This window comes from Notamacropus eugenii, chromosome 2 (assembly GCF_028372415.1).
Source record: "Notamacropus eugenii isolate mMacEug1 chromosome 2, mMacEug1.pri_v2, whole genome shotgun sequence".
In the NCBI taxonomy this organism is placed as follows: domain Eukaryota; kingdom Metazoa; phylum Chordata; class Mammalia; order Diprotodontia; family Macropodidae; genus Notamacropus; species Notamacropus eugenii.
In genome coordinates, this window is record NC_092873.1 from 234,196,564 (window position 1) to 234,217,805 (window position 21,242).

Here is a 21,242-nt window from a genome sequence, read left to right on the forward strand (position 1 = left end):
ATGAAGGTAAAGCTTTTCAAGCCATGATGAAATAAAAGGGCCTAGACATCATCTTTCAAGAAATTATCAAGGAAAACTGCCCTGATATTCTAGAACCAGAGAGTAAAACAGGAATGGAAAGAATCCATCAATCACCTCCTGAAAGAGATCCCCAAAAGAAAACTCCTAGGAATATTGTAATGAAATTCCAGAGTTCCCACTTCAAAGAGAAAACATTACAAGCAGCCAGAAAGAAATCATTCAAGTATCATGGAAACACAATCAGGATAGCACAGGATTTAGCAGCTTCTAAACTAAGGGATTGAAGGGTTTGGAATATGATCTTCTAGAGGTCAAAGAAGCTAGGATTAAAACCAAGAATCACCTACCCAGCAAAACTGAATAGAATATTTCAGTGGAAGAAAATGAAACTTCCAAGCATTCTTGTTGAAAAGACCAGAGTTGAATACAAAATCTGACTTTGAAATACAAGAATCAAGAGAAACATGAAAAGGTAAACAGGAAAGAGAAGCCATTAATTCAACTCATTAAAGTTGAACTGTTTACATTCCTACATGGAAAAATGACATTTGTAACTCATGAGACCTTTCTAAGTATTAGGGTAGTTGGAGGAAATACACACACACACAAATACGTTTGTATACACACACATATATGCATGTGTGTAAGTATATGTCTATGTTCTCTGAAGACATTCTGAAGTCTAAATAAATTAAACAGTAGAAGAAAAAACTTTAGGTCAAATGAGGATAACCACAAAAGGGATGCATGTAGCAGTTACGAAACTAGAAAAATACATCCATCTGGAATAAGCATCTTGATTACCACATTAGCAAAATCAGGACTCTATTTTAAGTGCCCCTAGGCTCATAACAAGGAAAAGATTCACCCCTTTCCCTACTGGTCCTTCTACCTCCTAACAAGAACAATAACATTGACAAGAACCAGGAGAACACTGTACACAGTCATAGCAACACAGTGCAAAGATCATCTTTGATAGACTTGGCTCTTCTCAGCAATGCAATGATCCTTAGATCTCCACATGACTCATGATGCAAAATGATATCCACACCCAGGGAAAGAACTATGAAGTCTGAACACAGATCAAAGCATACCATATCTTTTTTTTTTTCCTTTCTCATGGTTTTCACCTTTTGCGCTAATTCTTCTTTCATGACATGACTAACATGGAAATATGTTTAATATGATTGTACATACAGCCTATCAGAATTGCTTGCCAGCTTGGGGAGGGGCAAAGGGAGAGAGGGAAAGGAGGAGAAAAAAATTGGAACTCAAAATCTTCTCAAAGTGAATGTTCAAAACTATCTTTACAAGTAATTGGAAAAAGAAAACACAATGTAAAGTGCAGCTATGAATCAATGTGCTGGGTTCAGAATCACTCACCTCAAACTGCTTGTTCAGCTTCTTGTACGAAACACACTCTTCCAAAGCATCCTCCTGCTCAATCGCATTGGCAAGTACATTAATTGAAGTTTCTGCCTCCGTCAACCAATTCCATAATTTGTCCATAATCTTGAAGGAGGCCTGCACTGACCTGAGGTCCACCTCTAAGCAAATTTGTCTTCCTCGAGCGCTGGAAGCAACAACAGACAAGCAAACCTTAAATAACGTCCAATGTTATGTACATGATGAACATGAAGTTAATAGATAATGTAAAAAGGAATGTTCCTTTTTACCAATTACCAAAAGTAGCTGAGAAACCCATCCCTTCATATGTTTGGTGCACTTCAGGATCAAACAAGATACTTCCATACCACTTAGTACAGTGCCTGGCACAAAGTAGGCCCTCTATAAACTTCCTTTCTCCTCCTTCAAACAAGAATAGTAAGAATTTTCTATTTGCATATATGAATATTAATTTGTGAAGGCACAAAAAAATTCAAATTACAAAATCACTCCTGTGAAAAACTGAGTTATTATTCTTATTTGGGGATAACATTTAATGTTTGTGCATACCCCAAAAGGGCACTTATTGTATGGGAATTTGGAAAGGGGGCATTCAATACAGTCATTTCATAAGCGTTATTTTCTCTCCCCATATTCCCAGCTAAACAAAATGACTTAAAGAGAAACTCAATTGAAACAATTTTGAAAATGAAGAACCATCCTCAAAAACGAGACTTCATTCAATAAGGGATTTCCTATGCAGTTATCCCTTCGACATCATGATTTTCCCCTTTGCAGTTTTTGATATATTACAGTTGTACATAAGAAATTAAGTGAAAATGTTTTCAGAGTTGTGTGGAAATCATAGACAACACGTGAAGACCAGCAAACGATGCAGAAAATGTGAGTTTAGAGACTGAGAAATGCATAAAATATATGAACAGTATTGTATAATATCAACATATTTTCTCTTTTGATACCATAATATTTCACAATTCATCCCTGGTAGGGCCAAAGAATTTTAGGCGGATTTTTCAGATCACTGGGGCACTGTGCCCCTAAACCCCATGATGTGGAAGGGATCATTGTAGCTCTCTTACTTCTCATGACATATGTATTAATGACTCGGAAATGAGATGAAGTCACTTTAAGAAACCAAAAGACCTTTGACAATGAGTGTAGATATTGACTGTGCCAGGACAGATGATAAACCTCTGGAACTTGATAAAGACTTTCATTACTCAGTGAGTGAGCCATGTCCATTCAGATAGGCTGGTTCTTAGAAAATCTAAACAGTCTGCTGCCAGAAGTTTCAGAACTACAGGGTTGGACAGACAAATCTCAGCTGACATAGACTTTGAGGATTCACTCACTTATATATAGGCCTGGATGAATCATCAGAACGGGGATTTATGGTAAAGATGTGTGTATGGCCCTGAAAACCTGATCTGACATCATTTCTTCTGATTGAAGAACTAGAGAAAGGTTAGCAACAGTTAAATGGTATGCAACTGCTTATTAGCTAATGAAGGCAGCTAGGGGCACAGTGGATAAGAGCGCTGGGCCTGAAATTGGGGAAAACCCAAGCTGAAATCCAGCCTTAGACTAGCTATGTGTCATTGGAGTCACTTAACCTTCTTTGCCTCAATTTCCTCTTTACCAAGAAAATCCAAAATTTGAAATCCAAATTTGAATCCAAAGATTCAAATATGACTGAAACCAGTGAACAGCAACTTAGTGACTTCCTTATATACTTCTTCTAACAACTAATATGGCAGAAAACAAATGTGAGTACATGCATTGTGCAACAAATGCACTAAATTGATGAGTAACGACCTAAATTCACCAGGTTCTAGGAATTTTACGATAGCATACAGAAAAAATATTACCGTTGCTGAATCAGTTTTCAATTACGTCCAACTCCTTATGATCCCATTAGGGGTTTTCTTGTCAAAGACACTTGAAGGGGTCTGACATTTCCTTCTCCAACTCATTTTACAGATGAGAAAACTAAGGCAAATGGGGTTAAGTGACTTACCCAGGGTCACATAGCTAATTAAGATTCAGAGACCAGATTTGAAATGAGGTCTTTCTGCCTAGAGGCCTGGCATTCTAGCCAATGCTGTGTGACTTAGCTGTCGATGACTAAACCTGCATAGCTCTAAAAAGTTATTTTATCTATTTAGTTTAGACATTAAGTAGTCAGAATAACTTTATTTTATCCTGAACCTTCTACATCACTCTGTAAAGTTGAAGAAAATAGGAAAGACAAAGAAAATATTCCAAGTTGCTAAAATGAAAAATTCTATGAAATGCAACTTCAGTGACACTATGTCAAAGGTACAAAATACGTGGAAGATATACAAGTAATCGATAGAAGATTTAATTGAGAATTCTTAATCACTTTCATATATCAGGGACCACTATACAATGCTTATGGCTGTTGGTTTCCATGTAACATTTCATCTAATTAGAACCCTATCAACTATATAGAAACTCTACCTATCACCCAGGAGGCCAGGGAAAGGAGGGAGGGTTGAGGAAAGAAGATCTGTTTATACAGTTGGTGGGGTATAACTATCCTGAAGCCAACATTCTGACACTCTTTTACTTAAGGTCATTTCCACTTCTAAGAATCTAAAGATTTCTAATAAATGATGGAAAAGAGTACCCCCCCAGGGAAAAAAGAAGACCCAGGGGGGAATTTAACTACAAAGACACTTTACAAATAAAACTGTGGATCATTCTAATTATCAAATAAATAAACTGTTTAAGAAGATAGGAGGATAATCCAATAAATTGAAGAAAAAATCCGTGCCAAAGAGTTTTAAATGTTTTAGCAGTTAAATGGGTAAATACTCACCTATCTAGAAATCTCATAAGCAGAAATGATTTCCCAAGCAGCTGGGATAGTTGAGGATTTTCTATTACTTTATGTACATTTTTTTTTTCAAACTAAGGAAGGGAGGTGAGGGGGGCAAGGAAGAGGTGGGGGAAGGAGAAAGGAGGAAGAAAGGAAAGGAAGGAATGGGAGGGATGGGATCGGGAGGGAGGGAGGCAGGGAAGGATGGGAGGAGGAAGGAAGGAACTGGGGAAAGAGGGAAGGAAGGTCATGTCCATTTGAAAGACTTCAACCAATGTGACTATATATATGTCTCCAATAAGCATGATGCTCCAATAAACTACCATATATCTATTTAAAAATAAGTTCATGTTTTGAAAATCCTGTTGATGAAAGAGTAGTTGTCTTTCGCATTATCACAACTGAATGAAAATGTGAGTGTTGTGTTCCCCTGCTGTGAGAGAGGAAGTATTATCTTTGAGTATAATCCATTTTTAATTGCCTACTCTATCTAACCCAGCTATTGCTGTAGGCAGTCTTAAAATATTTACAAAGCAAAGGAAAAAAGATTTAGAGGTCCTAAATAAAGCAGGTCTATATTCCTAAGTGGTCGATTTTTCTAGAAAGTTTTATCCTCTGCAAAAGTCTTCACTGGTTAGATTACTCCTCAAATGGTGCTGTTATGTAGGAAACCTATATTTAAGGAGCATCTTTCTTTGCTAACGAGGGCATCCTGCTGTTCTTTTCCTCTCAGTCATGGCTTATAGCTCATGCATCCAAACCCACTGTCATATCCAACAGGTGTAATATCAAAACAGGACTTTCCTCCAGTGAGCCACAGAGAACTTAATATTACATGCTTTTTCTCCTAAAAATCTCTTCCAAACATAGCATTTGCACTAGATTTCTTTCTTCCAAAGTCTAATCTCTTTCAACCATATTCATACCTTTTAATTTGCCTTACAGCATTGTTATAGGAGGTAGCTAGATGGCCCAACAGATAAAGAGCTGGGTCAGGAGTCAGGAAGACCCGAGTTCGAATGTGACATCAGACACTAACTAGTTGTGTGAATCTGGCCAAGGCACTTAACCTCTCTCTGCCACAATCCACTGCAGAAAGAATTGGCAAACCATTCCAATATCTTTGCTAAGAAAACTCCATGGACTTTATGGTCCAAGGGTTCTGTCAGAGACGACTGAACAACAATTCTATCTGCAGAATCGCTACAGAAATTTGTTTTCTAGATTGTTGCAAAAATAAAAGGAAAAACAACTTACTATCATTTCTAAATTGCTGGCTATGCTTTATGAATTGAATATGAATTGCAAAGGAGTCCAATATTATCTACTTTAGTCAAATGCAGAATTCTGAAATCAAAATACCACGAAGTAAATCACATCATGTATCCAAAGGTCTGAGAAGAGGAGAGACTAATTGCACTTAGACCTTTTGAGTCATTCTCAGAATCAAGAAACAAGTAAATATTTTGGAGCACTGACAAGCATAAGAAAGAAATTTTAAGCAGAAGTTAAAGACTGTGGTTCTTGAAACCCAAGTATTCACTGAGGCTGAAGACAACGATTTCCCACACAGATAAGATGCTCTCCAAATTGACCTACCAGGACTGAAAGACAAGAATGACTTAGCTTTATTGAAAAGTGCATTACAGTGTTCGTTTTCATTTTCTTTACATAGGAGTAAATTTAGACTTAGTAAAAATGATATGCCCAGAAACGTACAGATAGTAACAGAACAGTGACTCAAATCTTCTATCTAGCTTTCTATACTAAGATGTGATTATTGATATTGGGGGGGCGGGGCAGGATGAGAGGCATAGACGTCGAACTTCATTGTTAAAGGGAACTGCTGGAAAGGAAACTTTCCCAATAAAGTTCAGTGATACGCATTTACTCATATATAGCATTCAACAGCATCAAAGCAGTGGGGCAATGTTTGGAACAAAGTATGCAGAGAGAAATAGGAAAACAAAGCAAACAAAAATGGAATGAATAACAAACTCTGATAATTGTTTAGGGAGAAATTCCAAGGCAGATGCTTGTTTGAGAAAGATAAGGCAAGAGTCACTCTAAAAATACGATATAGACCACATAATATTAGTCCAGTTTGCTATCAAAAGGAATCAAAAAAAAAAAAAGTCAAACTCAAGGAAGACAGGTATAATACCTGCTTTTGTAATCTTGCCCAGTAGCTAGAACAATAATGATTGTTATTAATAATGACAAGCACTTGATAGGATGAGCATTCCAAGAGAACAGTAGCTGCTTCCTTTCTGCATTTTTATCACCAGTACTGCCAGCACAGCATTTGGGACATAGTAGGTCTTCAATAGATGCTTACTGATTTGCTTGTTAATGACAAAGACTTAATAAGTCATAAATAAATGGTGGCATGGAGACAAGCTAGATGGCTTGGTGGGTGCTGGGCTTAGAATAAGGAAAACCTGAGTTCAAATCCAGTCTCACACACTGGTCCTGTCAAGTTACTCAACCTCTTGTTCGCCTTAATCTGCTGAAGAAGGAATGGCAAACCACTGCAGTATCTTTGCCAAGAAAACCCAAAATGGGGTCACAGAGAGTCAGACATGACTGAATGACTGAACAACAATAAAATGGTTGTATATACCTCTGAAAACCATAGCTTAAGTCTTTGGATAAAGCATTAACTTACAAAATACGAAGAAATTATATTCCACATTGACTGTGTAATATTAACCAATAAAGTCTTTAAATTACCGTTGGTTGAGATTAGCCCAAGCTGCATTGAAGTCATCACCATTTTTCCTTAATGCCCTAGTATCATCAGTTCTATAAGTCTTCGCCAGTTTCTTCCATAGATTCTTATAAATTTTCATCGTAGCTTTTTGTTTATTTAAATTCTGGATTAATGCCTAAAGTGCAATTTTGGGGAAAAAAAAATAACATGAGTGGGGTCACAGATGGAAGGTACATCATAATAAAAGACCATCCAAATTATCTTAACACTAATTTTCTCATACCCTGAATGCACTGTGAGTTCTCTCAGTGATTAGCATAGTTTGTATAATACCATGAATATTAGCAAAATAAAAATAATCTAAATAGTTATCTATTAATTTAGTTTCCATAAGCATGCACTTTCTGAATAGATCTAAAATATCTTCTAATATTAAATTGCAGTTTTTTAGCTGAAGAGGCAAATGCATACATCACACATGGATACAGTACATATACACAAAATACTATAAGAAGTAGTACCATAGAGTACTAAAAGGTTTACCAATAATAAAAGAAAGACAGCAATCTTCTTGCTTTCTATCAGAAAAATATTAAAAATAACCATTAATTCAGTATATCTATTCTCAACTTTTATACAATATGAAACTACTGGGAAAAAGAAAAAACATATAAACAGGTAGTAGTAGATATATACCACCTAGATATATATACTCAGAAGCTGGTGGCCTATGCCTTGTTCAGGGAAAATGGGAATTTTACTATTATTATTATTATTTATCCCAGGTTTTCTGTTCCAAAATCTAAAAAAGAGAAAAAAAATAAACACTTGGGACAATGTACAATTCAGCGAGAAATCTATTCGGAGCCCACTATAGATTTCCTTCTACCACTAGAGTTAGCAAACAGGTGGCCATCAAATAGGCTTTGAGATTTGGTAAAACACTAACGATAAACTACAGACACTGACTATAAGTGGACTTTTGTTTCCCTACTTTAAAATCAATTAACCAACCAACACTCATGAAGAACCCACTAGGGGTTAGGCAATGAATGAAAGCACTCGGGATACAAAAAGAAGTAAAATCTTTTACCAATCACAGATTTCGCTCCTTTCAATTGTAATGCATGTATCCAATTAAAGCAATGGAAACAAAACAACTCTACTGATGATTAGACTGCATTACCCTAAATTGCATTCATTATACTTATTATCTAATGCCTTAATATTTTAATCACATTTCACAAATGAATTATCCAGGGATTGCATTCTTTTGGAGACTTTTCAAGAGAACGGGGAAAGAGAAGGATCACAAAAGTAAAATAATTCAGTATGGAGTCAACATAAGCTAAATACAAAAAATGCGTATGGAAATCTGTCTCTGTCTCTTTTGCCATGAGAGGCAAAAATAAATTAAAAGTCAAAATACGATAAATGTAAAAGATCCCATTATGCTCAAATTTTTTTACACACAAGGTCCATAATTATAGAAAAAACTCATTCAGTGTGAGCAACAGGTATAGAACACAGGTCTCTCTGGTTTTCAAGTCTAGCCCTCTTTTCCACAATGACAAATTGCATGAAATGATGGATTTTTTTTTTATTTAAGCGTTAAACATTTTTTGGCATTAACTCACCAAAGAAGCCCTAAAAAAAGGATTCTCTTTGGATGTGTGTACACAATAAATCTTCACATGTATCTGATGTATAATGAAAATGCAGTACACAATTTAAATATGTATATATCTCACAGAACCCTAAATACAGAAAGACTTCATAGGAAACAAACAAAATAAAACTTCACTGGAGAAAAAGAAATGCAAACAATCTGGTAAATCCTACTTTGTTCTGAGAAATTTGCTTCACAAGCGGTTCCTCTTCTGAGATACTAAGTAGTTTGGCTTTGTATTTGGTTACAAGTTCTTCCACTTCTCTATTTAAATCTCTCCAATGTTCGGAGTCCATAAGCATGTTTTGCAGCCGCTCTTGCCTTGAGTTCACAGCAAATTCAGTGCTGGCCCACTGAATTTTGACTTCATTAACTATGGGAAGAAATGCAAAAAGTTAGACCTCAAAGTTCATGTGAACTGAGCATCGGTGATAAACTGATTGATGTTTGAAATCTGGCAAATAAAACAAAAAGATTTCTAGTTCGATCCAAGAGAGGAATCCAACATGCCTATGTAGGTAAATTGTAAGAAATGTCCCTAAAAGGAGAGAAGGACAGAACAGCATCATCTTAACTGTTGACATTACAAATTGTTGAAAATACAAATCCAAAATTAGAGGGTAACAGTACACAGCAAGGTAATCACTGAAAAAGCAATAATCAACTCCAAGCTAAACTAAACCAGTCAAGGAATATTAAGAAGTCGATAGATCCCTGTTAAAAAAAAAAATACCCCTACTTGGCTTTACACTTAATGTGGGAAGGCAGGGTCTAGGAATTTTATAAATGAAGTACTGAAATGAAAATAGAAAAGGAGGTCATTCTTGGTTCTTAAAACAAGTGATGACAATGGATGGGATGACACCATTGAGGAGGAGGTTTTAGAGGGATTCACAAGATAGAGAAAAATACAAAGCAGAACAGTAGAGATAGGTCACAAAAAGGCACATCCAAGCAGGGTATAGAAGGGGGTGGGAGTGGGGGGTGGCCACAATATTAAAGAGCAGTCAAAAGTGATGTTGTTCCAGCATTCTATAGCTCAAAGGAATACAAAACAAAAAGAAAATTGGCGGAATCTACCACGTAAGTGACAAAACTAAGTCGAGAGATACAAAGATTCTTTAAGGCTACAAGGATTTATTTGGTAAATTAACTTTGCCAATTAACTGATTGCTACCTTAACCCACAATCTTAACAGACCCTTTAAAACAATTGACTTCAGTCCCATCAGTGACATGAGGCTCAAGAGTGATACTTAAGTTATAGCAGCACTTTCCTGTGGCCCTGTCTTTATTTTCTTGGTTGCTTAAAAATAAATGGGAATAAAATAAACGTAAAGTGTAAGTAATTATAATCTCTAATGATCCAAGGTACTCTTCATGAAGTGAAAATCAACACCTGCTTTAAATCAGTACATTTTGATGTTCAAAGATTGACACTGACACCAGTATCGTTTCTGCACTGATCCAGCTCACAACCACTCAATGCAGAGGAGACAAGAGAGTTGCTATAGAAGAAGAATGCATCCTGTTGCAGACAATGTGGTGATGAGACTCTTCCAATGTAGCTGGACTACATAAGGCACATATAATCTATCCACAGGAACATGCTCCAAGTGCCTCCAGTCACCTACCACCTCCTAACACTGATGATGCAACACGAGCAAAAGAAATCCTTCTGAACATTAAATTTGTAAGTTTGGAAAATAAGGGTTCTTCTGCTTCTGTGTGTCAAAAGAATTTTGGAGACTTTTAAATTTTTTTTCTTTGTTGTCAGGAGATTCCTTTGCTAAACATAGAAAGTTCAACAGAAAAGGACACTGGTTCACCTCCATGACCTGAAGAAGCATCCAAGTGAGCCCTGGGGAGACATACCAGTATACAACTCAAAAGAAAGACATTCAGAATTCACATAAGCAAAAGTGATTTGGTACTTGACACTGAGGGAAATAAATACTCCTAAAAAGACTATTATACAGTCTCAATTTTAAGGACAAAACTAAAATATAAAGAAATGTACTATACATCAAAATGTGTCAACCCAAATAAAAATGTGTTTGTATATATGTATCATGTGTAATGTGTGTGCATGTGTGTATATCTAGAGACAGATGTGTATACACACACACACACAAAGATGTACATTATCCATATATGTTACATACACACATATTAGTAGGATTTACTAAGTGAGGAAATTCACAGTTTACAAAGTGAGGACAGACGACGACAGATAGCTGCAAGAGACTTACGTTTTTCGATGATGGCTGTTTTTATATCTGTTTTACTCTTCAAATTTCGGGCTAATGTAAAAATACGATCCAATTGGGAGTGGCGCTGCTCTAAGTCAGCCTTTGTAATCTAATGAAAAAGAAATTATATTACATTTTGTACTGAGAGTCATTAGGGAACAATGGAGAGAGGGCTGACCCCAAAAGTCAGCAAGGCAGAAGTTCCAGCTGCCTCTGACTCCTCCTGGGCTATTGGATCCCAGGGCAGTCAAGCAGTGCTCTGGGCAAGTCTCTAGGGCTACCTGAGAAGGTGCCAATATCCCAGACCGGTGGTTTCCTTGGTACAGCAAACTCCTAGGTCATGAAACTCACTCTAAAACAGTCCCTACGTATTATAATATAGCACAAATGTTAGTTTAATAAAAACAATGCTAAGGAATCTCATGACTTTTTTCCAGAAAGACAGTCTTCAACTTGTCTAGATCCACGTATGTGATTAAGATGACTCTCCCAGTACTGCTAAAGAAAGAACTAAAAACAAGATTGACCAAGCATTATTAAGGTGATTAAAGAGTGCAAGTGTATCAATGAGCTTCTGAATTGTAGATTAATTACACATCGATGATGAACTGCTGCTTCAGAAGCTTTTGTACCATTTAACACTGATTAAGTATCCTGATTTTGTTCTCTATAAAACTGATAAATCCTGAAAGAAAAGAGGATGAAATCAGAGAACAATTCATGTTTCAAGAATAATGATCATAAACACAAAATACGGACTACAGTGTAAGGTTTTTACCAATGGCTGGTAAAAGAACTGAGGTAATGCTGGAGCAGGAAGACGGTACTACAACACAGAATACTAATACACTATTAACTTTTTTCCAAAGAAAAAATTTCCATTTTTCAAATATCAGCCTACCCACAAAAGTCTTATGCTTAAGGAAAACAGTCTCTCTGAATGAGGATGTAAAAAGTAATTTAATCTTGAAAATTCAAAGTTTCATGAAATTCTAGAAATACAATGACCTTGAATGTAGTATTCAACACACATTTACGTTCTATTGTGTACCGCAGGTAGGAAAACACTCCAGACTCCACTAGTGTGTAGTTTGCTAGAAAGTAAACACTAGGTTTTAATACTGAGGGTAGGGAATACGTTCATATCTTCAAGATAGGCAGCACCTTGCAAATAAGTATCTAAGAGATGAATGCTGATTTGAGCCATTCATATATCAGCAGATGAATCCATGGGTGCATCGAAAACCTAATTGGGTTAACACGGATTTTATGAAACTCAATTGCTTTAAGTGGGAAGATTTCTTCTTCCTTGTTGTAAAAGCTTTGTAAATTCTACGTTCCCACAGTTAGCACCACAAACGAAATGGAGACTTTTTAGGTCAGTCTTATCTGCTTTTATAATTCTGGCATTCAACTTTACACCACATACTTACTTTCATACGTTCAATTGTCTCTTTGATCTCTTCCGTATTTCCAACTTTGACAACGCTGGACCTCAGCATTCGTTCGATGCACATAAGCCATTCAGCTAGTTCTGTCGCAGTTTTTTCTAGATCGGGAAGCGAGGAAAGTTCTGGTTCTAGAGATGACTGTGTCTCACCAGTAATTTCGGAGGTGGCAGGATAATCTAAAGAAATACAAATAGATCCAGAAGAGATTTTGCTACTGATTTCTTTTAATCTTTCAAATAAAATGCTGAGCAGTTTAATAAAGAAAATCTCCATTTTATATACTAGTCATCTATTAATTCATATTCACTTTGTAATATGCATTAGAACTGGAGAGATAAGGCTTTTATAGACCTGTGTTCAAGTCCCAACTCTGGTACCTATTATTACGGTGACTTGGGGCAAATCATATTTACTCATCTATAAAATAAGGATATTTGAAGTATGTGGGATGTAGGGTTTTTTTGGAAGGAAAGAATTTAGCAAAAACTATAAATTCTAATAGAAATGTTATACCACTTTTGAGGAACAATGTGATGTACTAGAATTATTGCTGGTGAGAAATTCAGAAAACCTGAAATTCGGAAATTCAGATTTTCCCAGCTCCAACATATTTTTATTCTACTAATTCATTTTGTTTTAATGTTATAAACATTTTCAAATTATCCCCACTCTAAAAAAGTTCTCTTCTATGTCATTAAGAAAAAAAGGAAAGAAAAAAATTCTTGTAAAATAGGCATAATCCAGCATTGGATATATACAAAAGTATTTATGTCTTATTCTTTATCCTAAACCCATTATCTCTCTGTGAAAGGATAGTACATCATTGGTATACTGGAATCATGAATTATATCAACTACATTGATCATAGTTCCACAGTTTTGCAAATATATATGCCTTTACAGTGTTGCTTTTATTATATCACTTCTCTTGGTTTTCTACTAATTTGAATCTTCCTCAATTTACATTCTTCCGACTCTTCCAGCTCATATAATTGTGGATATATAAATATAGATAATGTTTGGGAGCATTACGTTTTTTCTTCTGCAAAATAGGTTTAATAATAGAAATGCTACATAGCTAGCAGGTAATTTTAAAGAAAGTGTTTTATTACTGTCAAAACACTATGTAAATTTAAGTTAGATTTCCAATACAATTTTTTTATAACGTACCTTACTTATCAATTATTTTAAGGCAGGGCACAGTGTATAAAATGTAACTGGATAGAACCATTGAGCGTGAAAGACCAGAAGAATGTCATTAGAAGTCTGTGTTTTACTATATAAGGGCAAATGTCACTTAATTATTGCCTTTACAAAGATTTCTTTCAACTGCATACCATCTGTGAACCTGGGGAAAAAATTTTTCTCCCTATATTCCATTCACTGGAATATAACAGATTGGGTTATGAAGTAAATGACCTCCTGGGTCCTAGGTTCATGCTGATACAGGTCATTCAGAGATGTGTTCAAATAAAGTCATAGGTATTTCCAAAAAAACTCTAAAGTATAACTGGGTAGACATGAATCCTCCTATATAATCAAGAACCTATATACAATGAGGGCCAATCACCCCTAATTTATCCATGTAAACTCCATATTTGTACATATTAAGGTAATGCTTCAAATGGGATACACATATAATAATGTAGTATTTTCTCATATACAAAAAGCCAACCACACGTACATACAACTACATATATGTGGGCATGCATACATATATCTATAGATATATAGATATCTATAAATGTATAGATATAATTAGTTTATTCTCATGCCAGAATGATAAAGTATTTTGACACTAGGTGAATAACCATAGCATTTGGTGGCTGAGTGGATAGAGCACTGGGCAGGGTACTGGAAATATCTGAGTTCAAATCTAGTCTCATGCACTTAATACTTGTGTGACCTTGAACAAGTCACCAATTCTCTATCTGCCTCAGTTGCCTTAACTATAGAAAACACTGAGGATAATAGACCTACTTCCCAGGGCTGCTGTGACAATCAAATGAGATCAAACTAAAATATCTATGAAGCAATGATCCCAGTGTCTAGCACATAGTAAGTGCTTAATTAAAGTGTAAAATCCCTTTCCCATTGATGAAAAATGTTGTCGGTTAAACCCTTTACCAGATTCTACCTCTGATTTTTTGAAATTAAAATGGAGGTAAAAAAGAACACATTAGCTCTCTAACACTGCATAGTGGATTAAGGGGCCAGGCTTGGATTTAGAACGACCCTGAGTCCAAGTGTTGCCACTGACACTCACTAGTGAAAATGGACAAACTGTTGAACCTCTCAGTGACCAAGACAGCAAAGAGTTTTACCTACAGAGGAGTGGACCATTTGACTCATAGGATCATAGATCTACTTAGAAATAATCTCCCCATTTCACTAATGATGAAAGGAAGATCAAGGATTGTTGAGTGACAGAAAGGTCATCTAGGATAGTCAAGGGTCAGAGAAGGGAACTGAATCCAAGTGTTCTCACTTCAGAGTAAGTCTTCCTTCCACTGTACCATGCTGACTCAAAAATGGTGGAGGAAAACTCTCAAAGTGACAGAATCATAGCAGCAAATCCTAAATATAAGCTACCCTTTGACAACAAGAATATATACATTTTGTGATATAAAAAAAAATAGAAAAGGTATGTCTACTGAAAATATTAATAACTGAAGGAATCTACAAAGCATAATTGACAATTTATATGAAAACTGCCTAATTTCAAGTGATTCATGCTGGAATTGTGTGTCTTCCCCCCACAAAAAAATATATAAGCTCTTTGAGTGGAATAAATATATCTTTTAATTCTTTTCCACCTCAAAATCATCCTACTAATAAGAAAACAATGCAGTCTGGGTGAGGCGGTATGTTGGGTGCTAAAGTAAAACACTTTTTATCTAGGTTAAATACTGATATATTAACTGTGTAATCTTTAGCAAATGACTGAGCTTCCCCGGGAGCCAGTTTACAAAGCCAAAACAGAAATTATGATTATGTTGTTTGAGTTAGCAACATGAAAAGGCAAATATTTAACATGAGAAACTATCATCCCAGTCTCTTTTAAATATTCATAAAGCTAGTATTAACTATTCTACTCTAATGCTCTTTATTCACTCAAGCAGTAGGATTTTTTAAAAAAGATATTTATCTGTTAAACCCCAAAAGAAAAGAACACATTTAAATTGTACTTTTTAAAAAATGAAGAGGAAACATTACTTTTAAAACTCTCTTAGAAAAATAGCTTTACACAGAAATAATAGAAAGATGAAAGTTCCACATAAAATTAAACAAAATTAAGGTATCAAGTTTTCCCTTATTTACCAGAGGCTGTTGAAGGATGGGGCTCAGAAACATCCAAGGGTCTCTCCTCCAGGGCGCGAGGGATATCCCTCTCCACCTATAATTTCATACACAGAGAAGGAAAGAAACGTAAGAGAAAATATTACTTCCCACACAATGAAGATGATTTTAAAGTCCAAATTATATTCAAACTGAATATATTTCTATTATTCTAACTAGAATATCAAAAAATTATGTTTGCTATTAATAGACAGAACTTAAAGCCATCAGTAGACATGGATCTATGGCTTTATTGAAGTGGGCCTTCTCTCCTTTAATATAAAAAGAACTGATTCATACTTCACTATGTATGACTCTTTTTCATTCTCCATTATGCATTTTAATTCACTTAATTAGTTAAATCAGAAAGGGAAGATCATGCTTTTTAAAAATACCTTACAAATTAAAATAATTCAAAATAACAATAACTCCTATTTCCAAAAAATACATAATTTTCATTTAGTTTTATTGTCAAAAACTAAGAAATGTCTGTGCATAACCAAAAGGAAAATTATTACACAGGAACGGGAGTGATCAAATATTGTATTCTTCTATACCTAGTCATAGAAAGGAATGAAAGATGGTAAGGGGAAAGGGAAGGCGAGGGAAGAAGGGAAGGAATGGGGAAGAGGGGAGGGGAAAAGGAGAAAATGGAAGGGAAAATGAGGGCGAAGAGGGAAGAGAAGGGAAGAAACAAGCATTTATTAAGTGCTTAATATGATCCACACACTTTGGTAAGTTTTTTACAAATATTCTCTCACTTGAGCTTCACAACACCCCTAGTGGTAGGTGTTAGTATGACCTCCATTTGATAGTTGAGAAAAATGATGCAGACAGAGCTGAAGGGACTTGCCCATGGTCAGTTACTAAGTGTCTGAGGCTAGATTTCCACACAGGTCTCACAGACTCACAGACTAGAACTCTGTTACACCAACTAGCTGCCTCTAATGACCACATGACAGTTATCTTAAGCAGAATTATCACACTTCTGTGTGATAGATTAGATTTGTTTTGCCCTTATTAAGAAGTCAGAACTAGGGTCAATGGTTAGAAGTGCAGAAGGAAAGAGTGACTCGAAAGGAGGAAAATCCTCATCATAATTGCAGTGGCCAAAATTGGAAGGGACTGCCCTGAAGGATGGTGGCACTGGAGTTCTCCTACTAGTAGATACTAAAAAGACACTTGGGAAACACTTGGTAGAGTTTCTCTTTCTTATGTGATACTCAAGTTCTATGTAGGAAGCTATACTTTTCTGGGTACAAAATAACAGTTTCAAGCCAGTTCTGTCTGGTTTGTCTCAAGTCACATTAATATTCATTATTTCATCGACTTCACAACATCCAAATCTATTAAGCAAAATGCCCCGAAAACATTTCTCCCTATTTTTAAGATAAGCAAATCAATATTTCACTATATCCCATGAACATAAGAGGCACTCACAAAGAAAAATGGGGGAGGGCATCTTTAAAGGTAAAATAGAATATTACAAGGATATCATTCTTATAATAATCAAATCACATCAACCAATATTGATTGGGGACATGCAATGTGCAAAGCATTTCAGGCATACCTTATCCCACTTGATATTCAGAGTTCTTAAACTGGCAGAAATGAATTTTCCTTCATTCATACTGAAGTCTTCCAATGCAAGTAGCGAAAGGATATTTGCGTTCAACCACCGAAGATTTTCCCTTTGTACATCCATGTGCTGGGTTAAGTCCTAAAGGGGGCAGAAGAGAGCTTTGCTTAAAAGGGCAACACACAGCCACACCAGCATTAGTAGAATGACATGAAAAACCCTTGTCTTTAAATCATGGATTTGGCATTTAAAATGTTCATGCGTAAACATACTACAATCTAACCGGAAATAATAGTAACAATCCCTGAAAATAATTTCATGTGGAATGAAGTTCTTTACGTGGCAAATAATCTCTAAGAAAACAGCAATACACACTTCAATTTATCTAAAAATACGCTTAACAAAGAGAATACAGAACAAATAATGCCTCTAGTTTTTTCTATACATGTCATGGGACTAATTTGGAACAATGCAAATGAAAATATTTTAAGGAACAGAATTACAAAGCAGTAATTAAGAATCAAAGTGTAATAAAGCCAAGTGTAATGATGCAACACGGCCATGATTTTTAAGGCTAAAAACTGCCAGGAAGTACTACTCCTACAACACATTTAATAAGGTACGTGAACAATTCAATGAATACGTTGCACTAGGCAACAGGATCTTAACACAGAAGGACCAAGCCCTTATATGATATGAAACCATTATATGATGCAAAAATATCAGGATTCTGCTTCAACTATTGAAATGACAGTGTCAAGCAATAATTCTTATGCTAACAGAATCTTCTGAAAGTATGACTTCAAGTATTACTTATTGCCCCTTCTCAGAGCTAACCTTATAAATGCGAAGTAATATCCCTTTAAAAACCTATTTTAATGTTTTTTTACCTTCAAATAGGAAATTTTTTTAATCCCAGTTCTCCTGCAACATTATTCCCATTCTTGCATTTAAACCCCAAGGTACAAAAACAAGGATATTCTATAACTTGCCTTTAGTTCTTGGACACTATTTTCCATTTCAGATGAGGACGTCAATTCCAAGGCATTTTCAATCTCTGATACCCAGCGAAAAGTTTCAGTCATCGTTTTTCTGTATTTCACTATCGCCTCATTTTTTGTTTCAAGACTAGAAAAATCATTATTGAAAAATATTGAGCAAACAAACTAGTTTGATATAATACTGTATGCAGATCAGGTAAAAAATGTCAATTCATTCTTATTAACAACAGATAGAACATCTGTTTAAATGGGTTCAAAATTAGTGAATTAGTATTTTAAAATACTGAATCATGCATGATACAGTCTTGCCCTTCCCTCATTTTCATCTTCTCTCTCAAAGCTATAGTTATGTGAGCCATGCAAAAGAAAATTTCGCTTTTTTGGTAGATAGAGGGAAACCAAATGTATAACTTAGTATTTAATAATTTGATAATATCCTTGCAAAATGCATAATTAATTTTAAAAAACAAAGTAATGATATAAATAATAATAAGGAACAGAACTTTTTAAAAATTTTAATTAAAAAGGAAAAAATACTCAAGGCACAAAGAGGAAGAGAGTTGCTTATGACAGATACAGAGTCGGTATATTGCTAGAGGGAGAATTTGAACCAAGGTCTGATTCTAAGAATGGTTTTCTAACCACTGTGTATACATTTGTTTTGTGTGTGTATGTGTATACACACATAGATATACATAATATACACAACGTGTATGTATATAGAAATAGATATATTATAGATATCTATATATAGATGTCTATTTGTGAAATTGCATCAACAAATAATCCCTTTAGTAGCAAGAAAATAATGAATGTTTATAAAGTTTATATACATAAGTATACACAAAATAGACCTATAAATTCCCAAAGAACATCAAAGAAACACAATATATTTCCTACTGTGAAACACAGATTTGCCCAGAAACTTTTTTTCAGCCATTTTATCAATAATTTTTTAATGTATTTACGTTTCTATGAGACTTCAAATTGCCCTCCTTGAAATTCTTGTTAACAAACTGGAGTTAATATTTCCTGGGTAATGACATTATAAGATAGCCATAAACAGTCATTGGATATCTATTCATAAACAATGCATGCTATCTAATTTTACCTAGATAGCATACAGACTTTGCTTAGATGTAGAAATCTAGATGATTGAGAATCCTGTACAAGAAACAAAGTGCTGTTTTACTGTGTAAGCATTTAACTTTCAGTCCTCCATAATAGTTAATTGTTGAATCAAAAAGTTGTTATGGATCAGAAAAGTTCATAGATAACAAACAGTGATAAACAACCTAAGATGGGTTAACATCTTGACATCATGACATAAAAGTAAAAACAAATTGAGTAAATCAAATATTTCATTTGTAAAAATAGAAAAAGGTATATAATTCATTCTCATTTTGACATGCAAAAGAATGAGTAGTGTTACTTCAGTGATATCCACTCTACAAAATTTATCAATTGGAATTCCTAGGAAATTCCTGGACCATCTTCAGTTGTCCTGATTTATTTCTGGACACTGAACTCAGATGACTCCTGGATGTGAAACGGATTGGTGACTTTGCACAATCCACCCTCACTCAAATCCAATTCACTTGCATGTCATGGCATCATCTCCCTGACGTCATGGTCCTCTTAAAGAACAAAGGACACACAGCAAGCAATTTGAAATAAAATTTAGAGTGCATTTCTGCAAATAACGGTTAATGATCCTGCCAACAGGAAAACATTTATTTGTATTGCTGATAGAGGGGTGGAAGGAGGAAGCTGAATATTTCAATGTACTATTCAAGTTGGAAAGACTTGTAGGATGGACTCCACCTGTCTTTTCCAAGAAATAACTAGCTAATTCAAAGAAGTTCATTAGAAGCAGGCTAGCCATCAGATGATCTTGATGGGGCAGGAGGAATTAAAATTCTTTAAGTCATTTTCTAAAGTACTAAAGGCTTGTGATCTACAACAGTGAAGGAAATAGTCACACTGAAATATCTTAAAATACCTTGTATAAATCATGCACCAGGTATGGTTTTTTGTTCATCTTTCTGTTACGATGGGAGAACAGGGTCTAGGATACTTGGGCCCAAAGAGTTTTCAATTACTCATTAAAGAATTATCAAAGAAAAAAGATCCAATCTGGACAGAATGTTAATAGTCAATAAAGTATTGTTCAAGTGCCACCTCCTCCATGAGGCCTTTCCCGTTTATCCTAGCTGTTAATACTTCTCCGACCCCTCCCAAATTTCCTGGTATTTTCTTTGTGTATAACTTGAATTGACTTACGTTTTCATAGGATGTATTCCCCTGATGTTTATCTTTCTAATTCCAGCTTCTGGCAGAGTATATGATATATAGTAAATAGGGAACTTAAAAAAATACTTATTTGACTGAAATGGACAACTACTCATTAATTAGTTGATCCTGATGAACTTATTATGAAATATCTCAGCACATGAAAGTCAGTTTCATTAATTGATATTTCATCTACACAGTTAAAATGGATAAGCATGCACATCTCTCAGATTTTCAAATTGGGACTCTTGTTTTAAAGCTTCCACTGTCTGAAAGATCGATATTATTATGCTACATGTCTTGGACAAGGAAGAATTTGAACAAAAAAGTCTTTTGCCAGTTAAAATTCTACAGCTTAATTAAAAATTAAACCTTAAAAGAGAATACGTATAAGGATAATTTCCAGTGGACTTGCTCCTATGTACTCTAGGTCAATGAGGAGGGTTTTTCAGCTGGAAAGTTGGCATTTGTTTTCAAGACAACTGCTAGAAATTTAGGCACATTCCCCTCACCACCATCTATGTCTCCAAAGAATTTGTGATTCCCCCCCATTTTTCTGACTCCAGCAAGATTTGAAAGAGAAAATCTTTCTTAAGAACTTTTGCCATAGAATGAAAGCTGAATTAAGTTATTTTATAAAAGTAAGAGATGTCTGGAGACGACCTAACTCTCCTTATG

At 35.2% G+C, this 21,242-nt stretch overlaps 1 protein-coding gene and 1 long non-coding RNA gene across 2 annotated transcripts in view; one reads left to right on the forward strand and one right to left on the reverse strand.

Moving 5' to 3' along the window:
* LOC140526945 (utrophin-like) overlaps positions 1-21,242 on the reverse strand; it is a 73,407-nt gene that overhangs the window by 24,043 nt on the left and 28,122 nt on the right. Inside the window, exons 6-13 of the mRNA XM_072643566.1 lie at positions 18,264-18,399; positions 17,263-17,412; positions 15,675-15,750; positions 12,337-12,530; positions 10,904-11,012; positions 8,826-9,025; positions 7,004-7,158; positions 1,405-1,594 (exon numbers count right to left, since the gene is read on the reverse strand). Of these exons, the coding sequence (XP_072499667.1) occupies positions 1,405-1,594; positions 7,004-7,158; positions 8,826-9,025; positions 10,904-11,012; positions 12,337-12,530; positions 15,675-15,750; positions 17,263-17,412; positions 18,264-18,399 (1,210 nt within the window). The remainder of the gene's footprint in view (positions 1-1,404; positions 1,595-7,003; positions 7,159-8,825; positions 9,026-10,903; positions 11,013-12,336; positions 12,531-15,674; positions 15,751-17,262; positions 17,413-18,263; positions 18,400-21,242) is intronic.
* On the forward strand, positions 10,287-10,717 carry LOC140526953 (uncharacterized). Its single transcript, XR_011974619.1, has 2 exons — positions 10,287-10,344; positions 10,429-10,717. It is a non-coding gene; the product is annotated as an uncharacterized lncRNA (long non-coding RNA).